General features: G+C 23.3%; 2 protein-coding genes across 2 annotated transcripts; both read left to right on the top strand.

The window, feature by feature from the left end:
* Window positions 1-4,277: 4,277 nt before the first annotated feature.
* T551_00325 (uncharacterized protein) lies at window positions 4,278-7,304 on the top strand (the record flags this gene model as incomplete). Its single annotated transcript, XM_018372592.1, has 2 exons — window positions 4,278-4,359; window positions 4,399-7,304. The coding sequence occupies 2 exons, from the start codon at window positions 4,278-4,280 to the stop codon at window positions 7,302-7,304; spliced, it is 2,988 nt and encodes a 995-aa protein (XP_018230926.1).
* Window positions 7,305-8,854: 1,550 nt separating this feature from the next.
* On the top strand, window positions 8,855-10,113 carry T551_00324 (uncharacterized protein; the record flags this gene model as incomplete). The annotated part of the gene is made up of 2 exons (XM_018372591.1): window positions 8,855-8,931; window positions 8,973-10,113. Coding segments are annotated over 2 exons (1,218 nt in total), but the record flags the coding sequence as incomplete, so codon positions are not given.
* Window positions 10,114-10,122: the final 9 nt, after the last annotated feature.

Raw genomic sequence — 10,122 nt, 5'->3', positions numbered from 1 at the left:
CTGATAATCGATTGTAAAAATAAATTCTTTTAAATATTTTTGGAAAATAAATATAAACTGTTAAATTATAAATGTCAAATTAATTAGTGGATTGTAGTTATTAAGATACTAATATTTTATAATTATGACTTAAAATTTAAAAATATAATAATTTCCAAAATCAAAAAATAAAGTCTAAAAATATAAAAGATGAAAGTATTCATAATATATCATATTAATTTAAAAATATGAATTTATTTTAAAAATAAATTATTTAAATATATCCATATCTATATGGAAATCTATTACTAATTAATTATAAAATTTCATTCAAAAAATCTAAAATTTCAAAATAATCTAAATAATTTTTAAATTTAAAATAGTAATATTAAACTTAAAAATATTCTAATTATGTTACTTATGATTTATAATATATACATTTATGTCAAATCTAAACGGAATCAGTCTTTATTATAATATAACACAATTCTTATATTTCTATATTCTTAATCTAAATTCTAAAATAAAAATTAAAAATTATAAAAAGAAAAAATTATAAAACAAATTGCTATTGAAAAATAAAAAAATTATTACTAAATAAAATTATGCTATTTAAATACTTTTTTAAAAAATGTTTTATATAAAAACTTAATTTTATAAAAAAATAAATTTAGTAAAAAATATAATTCCTATCTCTTATCTATATTTTTAATTTCGTAAATATATCTTTTAGAGTTTAATACATCATACTTTGATCTTATTTAAAACTATATTTTAACTATAATTCTAAAAAATAAATAATAAAGCCAACTACAAAATAAATTCAAAAAACATTTCTTTGAATTAAAAAATACTATACAAAACTAAATTAAAAAAAAATAATTGGAAAAATATAAAGATTTGAACTCTAATAATAAAAAGTAAACAAAGACATATCTTAAAATCAAAACTCAAAGAAAATGTCAAAAATAAAATGAAAAATACATACCAAAATAAAATAATAATTAAAATAGCAAAAATAACGAAATACCATTCGTTATAAGAAAAATGATATTTTTACAAAAAAATCATAAGACATAATAATCAAATATATTAGATTGAAATAAAACTACGAAGAATCAAATATTAAATATATTGATAACAAACTTTTAGTTATATAAAAGTAAGAATTATAATAAATAGCATTTTAACAAGTCTCGATAAATTCTAATAAAAATCATATTAGTACTCAGTTAAGGAATGATATTAATAACATGATAAAGAAAAACAATGAAAAATTCTATGTTAATAAAAATACATTTATATTTAAAAAATGACAATACAGATAATATATATCCCAAATGTATTGACCATTACAAAACAAAAATTTAAATCAGTATATAATATAAAATAAAAGATAAAAACAAGAACCAAATTCGATGAAAACGAATAAAACTATCTACTTTTTAATAGCATAATTATCATTATAATTAATGTATATATTTTTATTTAAATTACAATTCCAATTTTCTTTATAATTTAATATTAAAGAATATTTTATATACGTTTTGTTAATGTAATTCAAATATAATTTAAAGCATTTAAATAATTACATTTTTTTAAAAAAATATTCACCAATGAAAATGTATAAAAAACATGAACAAAATAAAATTATATTCAAAAATTAGAAACCAATTAAATTATGAAAGTATTTAAAAATAAATTATTACACTTTCTAGAATAAATATTAACAAAAAAATAAAGACAAAAAATAATAGTAATAAAAAAATTATTTTAAAAAAAAATTAAAAACAAAAACTATTAAAAGAACAAAATTGTTTCGATTAATATAGTTATTTACATTATCATATTTAAACATATTTAAAAAAGAAATTAATAATATACAAGATAAATAAATGTCAAATACATATTATTTTAAATAAAACAAAACTACTAATACCAAAAATATACAAATATATAAAAAGTATTAAGAATTAATGCTTTTTTTTAAAGAATATAAAATTTATAAAAAATAATAGTTATTTTTAACATTCACTTTATCATAAAATATTATAATAAAAAAACTATATTTTTTGTAAAATATTAAAACATAATAACAAAAACAAGGAATAATATTTACTTATTATTTTTGTCTTTATTAACTTTTTGAAAAATTTTTAATTAATATACAAAGATTTTCTAAATTATAAACTCTTTTAACTTAAATCACGTAAAAAAATTTTAACAAAAAATACAGAAGACATACGAATGGATTTAAAAATCAAATTTAACAAAAAAAAAAACAAAAATTTCAGTTTAAAAAAATCATGCTTTGATTTCAAAAAGGATTACAATTCTCTAATACGTATCAAAAAAACATAACGATTTCACCAATAAAACTATTTTCCAATGAATAACGTAAATTCAGAAAGATAAATGTAGAAACATTCTTCAAAAAAGCATTTAAAATAGAATATAAAAAGAAGTAAAATTCTAAAGAGATACATTTACATAAATAAAATATTTAAGAACTTATTAAAATATTCAAAAAAAAAATTGTAAAATTCTAAAAACAAATCTTAAATACTTATTCAAAAGCCCTAAAAATAAAGCACTTTTTTGCTCTTAGAAATATTTTTAGAAATATTGCAATTTAGATTACATACTATATTAAACTATAATAAATTCAAAAAAAAAGACAAGCTATCACACACATTTAAGCTTTTCTTCTGATCTAACAAAATCTATACTTATACTAGCAAAAAAAATTATCTTAATAGAGTTCGAAAAAAATAAAAAAACTCATTAATGAATATAATAAATATAAAAATGAAAAGAAATACAACACCTTTCGTAATTATTCTGCCAATTAAGTATTCCCTCAACCTCTCAAATGAATATACAAATTTATAAATTAGAATGTTCTTGAATAATTTTTTAATTTCTATATAATATAGTTTTCAAAAATTTAAAATTTATATCTTATAAGGAAAAATTAAAAGAGGAAATGAATAAATATTTAATTAAAATATTTAAATATATAAATAATTCAGAGATAAATATGGATATAAGATTATTATTTACTTTATTTAAACCACAAAAAATATTCAAATAAAACTTAAAAACTCTTGACAAATATTCCTCTAAACAACTAAAAAAATTTTATTGCTTATTTTAAAATATAAATATTTTACATATAAACCAATTTAAAATTTAGAATTAGATTCTGTATTATATTAATTTCACTAATAAGTATAAATTTTAACTATATTAATTCATCTAAATTTAAAAATAGATTTTGTGTCATATTCTTCAAAATACCCTTTTCTAAAAACTTAAATTTTCAAAAAAAAATCATAACTTATTTTTAATCATAAAATATACTATCAATAGTTTTTACAGCTTTGATAAAACATTTTGAAACGCTTAGTGATAAAATTATCATCATTAACTTTAAAATTAGTGTTAATATAAAAAGTTCAAATTTGAAGTTGGATAATTCAATATATTCTTAATAGTGACTATACATAAAATATTAACCTTTATTAGAAGTGTTACATAAAAAAGTAATTTAATAAAAAATTTTAATCATTAATAATACTTTTATATATAAAATAAAATAAACAATACAAAAAAACTTATTATAATCTAAATATCTAAAAAATAAACTAAAATTCAAAATTAATAAAAACTAATAAAAATAATTTAAATTTCAAAAACAAACGAATCCAAATAAATAAAAGTATAAATTCAGAAAAACGTAAAATTAAATGTACAAATTTAGGAAAAATCTAAAACTATAAATACAGTTTAAACCCAATAAGTTTAATATAAAAATACTAAAATTAGTAATCAGAAAATCACAGAGATCGGAGAAAAATCTCAAATTTCAGTAATCTAAATTTAGTGTACCTTACAATTTCTTAGAATTAAAGTATAGAAGTAAGTTCTCAATGTATAAAAGAGATAATTCAAAACGAAAGAAAATATAATTAAAAAAATAAAATACTTTTATTAATCATCATATCTTCAATAAAACAAATTATTGTGGATTTTATGATTATATTTTTAAGCTATAAATAATTTAAAAATCAGCGTTTTAGAATAAGTTTAATCTAATAAATAGTTCAAAAATAACCAAAATAAATTATATTATACTAAATTATTATGCTATAAAAATACTCATTTAATTATTAAACGTCAATTATCTTAATATATCTGCAAATCATTTTTACAAATCATTTTTTATAATATCGTAGCCTTTTTGTCTATTTTGAATCACTAATTTGAAGGGGGACTTATATTCCCCCTTCCCTCATATGTTGTTATTTACCAAAACATGCATTCTTTTAGTTTTCATTAGCATAAAAAGGGTTTTTTCAGAGGATAAAGAACTTTTAGGTATTCTTTTTTTTTTTTTAATTTAATTCCAATTACTAGATCTTGTTCAAACATTTTCTCCTCTGCATGATGGGGATCCATTACTTTCATACAAAGTTACTACTGAAGAATATCATCATCAATTAAGCAAAAAGATACATAATTTAGAACTTGAACTAAAAAGTAATAAATATTTATATTATCTTGCAACTTTTTTAACTTCGAATGATTTTTATAACAATGACAATTGCATAAAAAAACTAGGAGAACTCTGCATTAGTGAAGTAAAAATACTGAATAGTGATATTCCTCATATTTGTAGTAATCCTCAATCAATATGTACTTTAAGTACTCAAATGCCTAGTGCGATAAAAAAAATTAAAGATTATTTGAATAAAGAAAGAAATTATCATGATCAGTGTAGCAAACTACAAACGGATTGTTTTTTCTTAGAACAATATGATTCGACTGATCTTTCTACAAAATGCAATGAGCTAAAAGAATATTGTTATAATAAGGCCCGTATGGAAATAGCAGAAACAATTATACATAGATTTTTGAAAGGGACACATAATAAAACAGCTTGTCTAAAAAGACTTAGAAACAAATGTGTATCATTTAGTCAAAAAAGCCCAGAATTACTCACTTTATGTATTGATGGTCTTAATGTTTGTGAAAAATTTATTTCAGAAATTAAAAAAAACTGTCAAAGTCTTCAAACTCAATTTTCGTCAGAACAAAAAAAAATATCAGAACATAACTGTCTAAATTGGTTAAAAAAATGTCATAAAAATATTTTGGACTGTCAACCTCTTTATTCCGGATGTCGTTTATTTCAAACAAGTTGTGCAGAAAAAGGTTTTTTTTCTGATTTTAACCGCAATTATAATCATAATTTTCTTGAATTATCTATTAATATTGACGAAGATACAATTCAATATAGCTATGAACATTTAAATCAATTAGGTATCTATGTTGATAAAATGCCATCATTTCCGAATGAAGTAATTACTAACATTTTGATTCAAAATGTTAATGCACAAACCAGTGAATGCGAAGAAAAATTAAATAAAAAATGCCCTTTAGCAGATTATTTAGATATTTTTAAATCTATATGCAGTAAAGGATCTAAAAATAATGAACATGGTGCTTGCATAAACATATATAATAAAAATAAACAGCATTTTGAATCCTATACATTAGACTTTATTGATAATAATATTTTGTCGATTTCGCAAAATTTTTTTTCAAAAGAAAAATGTGCAAAATACTTATCACTATGTTATTTTTTTAATAAATACTTTGATCAAGTTCGAAGTGGTTTATGTGAAAAAATACAGCTTACCTGTTATCAAATAGATTTAGAAGCAGAAGCTTATATGACTTTAATAAGGAAATTAAATGAAAAAATAAATCCAATGGATCCTTGGTCTTCAACTTTTAACGTGACTAAGAATTGCAAAACGCGTCTTTCTCTAGTATGTAAAAAAGCTATGTATCGCAATTATTATGTACTATATAGATGTCTACATCTACAAGAAACGTGTCTAAAATTAACATCCCTTGTTGATGAGAAATGTAATAAATTAAGAGAGACTCTAAAAAAGATGAATACGTTTACACTTGCTTCTTGTAGAGAGCAAAGGAAAGAATGCAGTAATTTGAAATTATGTTCAGGAAATACTATAAGTTTATGTCAAAACCTCGAAACATATTGCAGAAATATGGATGAACTTGATAATCTGAAACTAGAAATACTAAAAGATAATACTGTTTTTTTACAAAGTCAATCTGTTTGTTTTCATTATCTCACGAACTTTTGTTTAGAAAACAGCTCATCTTATACTTATGGGTGTACTAATGCATCAAAAACATGTAGAGAAATACTCAGCAACGTTGAGAAAGATTGCAAAAAATTATTACGGCATATGAATGATTATGAAATACTCCTTAGTGGAGTATCTTATACTACATATAATCGTTGTTCTCATTTAAAACATTATTGTGTTTTATATATAGGAGGTTGTCCTTTTTTGCGTGATTTTTGTTCTAAGATTACTGAAAAGTGTAATTCTGTATTAAAAAAAAATAAGGATCTCAATGCATTAGCTAAGATACTTGGGAGGATATCTAGTGTTCCTGAATGCGAAAAGAAAATGAAAGAATGTAAAAAATCTACAAACCAAAAGGAAAAAAAACTATGCAATAGCTCTATTCAATGTGGAACTTTAATATCATATTTAGAAAAAATCTGTGATACACTCGCATTAAAAGCATTTGTATATTATCATACTAAATCTAGTTCTAACACAGAGACAGAGTGTAAAAAACTAGAATCTTTATGTTCATCTATAGGGTCTTCTTGTACTGGGGTTAACGATAGAGTTTCTTATGTATGCACTAAGCTTACTGTTAAATGCAAGTCACCACAGCCACCGCCACCAGTACCACCACCGCCACTACCACATCCACCACCGTCACCACCAAAGCCACAACCACAGCCACCATCGCCACCAGAACCACTACCGCCACCACCACCGCCACCACCACCACCAAAACCACAACCGCTACCACCACCGCCACCACCAAAACCACAACCGCCATCACCAAAGCCACAACCACAGCCACCAAAACCATCAGAACCAGATCCATCAAGACCAAAGCCAAAACCAAAACCAAAACCAAAACCGACAAATTCAACTACAAGCTTAACTACAAGTTTACCGACTGCAGATTCATCAACTGCGTCTCCGCCAACTACATTGGATACAGACACATCTTCACGTACATCTTCACATACATCAACTGCACATACATCAACATCTACACGTTCAAGGCCTAGACCAACAATATCACCCGGTGGTGGGCGAGGAAAAGGATATGGAATCAGAACACAAGGACTACAGATAGTAGAATTAATTTGGACGACTATAGGAATAATATTAGGGCTATGGATAATTATTTAAAATTAAAACAATATATATTTACTAATATTTTTGTGGGGCATTTTGACGATAATTATGTAAAATTAATAATTATTCATAAGATTTATTTAAATATTTTTGGAAAATAAATATAGAAATTATTATTTTGTGGGTATCAGACTAACTAATAAATCATAATTTTAGGCATTAATATTTAATGGTTAATCATAGTTTAAAAGACAATTTTTTCATTTTACAATCCATCTCTGGTAGAGCTATAGGACATATAAATACGGCTGAATATATTGGATATATTTACTTATTTATTCTCTAAAACTATTATCTCTTTTAAAAAATATCCTTTTTGTAAATTAACTTTTTGACAGTCAAAATTTAGATTTTAAGGATCAACATTTTTTTATACTAAAAAACTATTTTGTATAATAGAACAAAATACCTTTAACAATCTTAAAAATATAATATCAATATAGAAAGAAAAATTAAAAAATACCATAAATTTAATAATATAAAATTCAAAGTATATAAAAAGTTAAAAAGTTTAATAAATATCTAAATTTCCAAAACAAAACAATTTAAGAATACACAGATTTAGAAATAAAACTATAAGCCGTAAATTTAAATTGAAAATGAATTTCTTAAAACTAGTCAAATTGTATAAAATTTGTTAGTGCAAAAAATATCCAAAAAACATGTATAAATAACTAAAAAAAATAATCTTAAAATCAAAAACTAATGAAATACTTGAAAACATCAATATTTTTTAAAAAATAATTATCATTACTTGAAAAATATTTTTGCAATTTAAATTCTAAAAACAAAAAGTATGAAAAAATACAAGAACTGTATAGTTTTGAATTTAGATTTTGACATGATAAAACTAAATACAAAAAATAAGTAAAAAATAAAGATATGTAAAATAGTTTTAGACAAAAAATAAAATTGGAATAAAAAAATCTAAAATAACGATATTTTTTATACATAAAAATATTTACATAAAAATATTGAATCAAGGAAAACGAAAAATACGATAATCTTAAAAATGAAATTATAGTTAGCTCTAATAGAACTAGAAAATCTATTAAATAATATTAACACATGTATATCGAATGAAGAATTTTATTTGAAAAAAAGCCACTACAACTATCATATTCAATGCATACTCTATCGAAAATTTTTTGATTTTTCTAATATTTGTGATAATATAACCGAAGAATATTATAAAAATTTCCTAGATAATTATCTTATATTTTTTTAATTGCCTTTATTTCTTGTTTATACCCTTTTATACTATACCTTTCACTTGTTAAGATTTACGATTACCCCACATTTACCCTGGATTTACCCCACACAAATTTAAATATTACATAAAGATACTGGACACAAAAAATATAACACATTATACTTTATCACAAGATTCACCTTAGAATTTAAGAATGTTGAAATTAACAAAGAATTCAATACTTAATTTTAGTATGAAAACAAGTCCCTAGTATCTCACGTGCAATTAAAACACATTAACAAAAACTCAAACTCAAACCACACAGCATAACGCAAACCTATCTCTGTCAAGCATGACTTTGTGCGGGCGGTGGCGCGGGCGGTTAAGCGGAGGGCTGCATCTCCACAGGGAACGCAAGATGAGGAAGAAGTGCGTCTTTTTGCTTTAATTGTAGGAAAGGATTATAATAGTCAACAAGCATGCAAAGAAAGATTAAAAAAACACTGTGATGAATTAAATGATGCAAACCTAAATGCAGAAGAAATACATGGGAAATTAAAAGACTTATGTGATAATAAAAAATCACAAGAGAAGTGTCAAAATCTAAAAAGTAAACTTCAAAATGAATGTGACACGTTTAAAACACCTCTTAGTGATGCAGTCAAAAAAGGTATCTCAAAATTAGAAGACAGTGATTGTGCAAATGAGAAAAAATGTGTGTTTTTAGAAGGAGCATGCCTTACACTTGCAGAAGATTGTAACAAGCTAAGAAATTTATGTTATCAAAAGGAACGTAATAAAGTAGCAGAAAAGGCTCTTTCAAGAGTGCTTAATGGAAATTTTCAAACGAATGTGTGCAAAGAAAAGCTTAAAAAAGCATGCATAGAGTTGAGAGAAGAAAGCGATGAGTTGTTGAAGCTTTGTCTTTACCAGGATGAGACATGCAAAAAGATAGAGAAAGAAGAAAAAAATAACTGTCAGTCTTTAAAAACAGAAATTGATGGATTAAAGTCCAAATTGAAAGAAAAATGTCCATCATTACTTGAACGATGTCATTTTTATGGAGAGAATTGTAAAAAATCAACTAAACCAGATTGCGAAAAGCTCATAAAGAACTGTAAAGCTAAAAATGTCACCTACATAGCACCTAACCTTGATTTTGATCCTATAAAACCTGAAACCACATTGACTGAAAAAATAGATCTAAAAAATCTCTATGAAAAGGCAGCAATGAAGGGAATTCATATTGGAAAACCACCAGCAAGAGACGAGACTGCTCTGCTAGCACTGTTAATTCAAGATTCGACACACTCTGGCAACAGTAAAGATAAATGCGAGGATGTATTCAAAAAGAATTGTAAGAGTTTTAAAGATTATAAAACTTTAAAAGGCCTTTGTGATGGGGATAAGGCAAATGAAAATGGAACCAAAATCTGTAAGGAATTAGAAAAAGAATTATCAGAGAGCGCTCAAATAGTTTCTAAAAAGATAAAAAAACATCTCTTAACGAGTACTCCAAACAATATTATTGGCTGGTATGAATTAAAAACATTCCTTACAGAAAGAGATTGTACAAGATTATTATCAGACTGTTTTTATTTTAAGGGTCAAGGTCCTCTT

Source organism: Pneumocystis jirovecii (assembly GCF_001477535.1).
Source record: "Pneumocystis jirovecii RU7 chromosome Unknown supercont1.2, whole genome shotgun sequence".
NCBI lineage: Eukaryota > Fungi > Ascomycota > Pneumocystomycetes > Pneumocystales > Pneumocystaceae > Pneumocystis > Pneumocystis jirovecii.
Note: the sequence above shows the minus strand (reverse complement) of the source record. Positions and strands in the feature narration are given on the sequence as shown.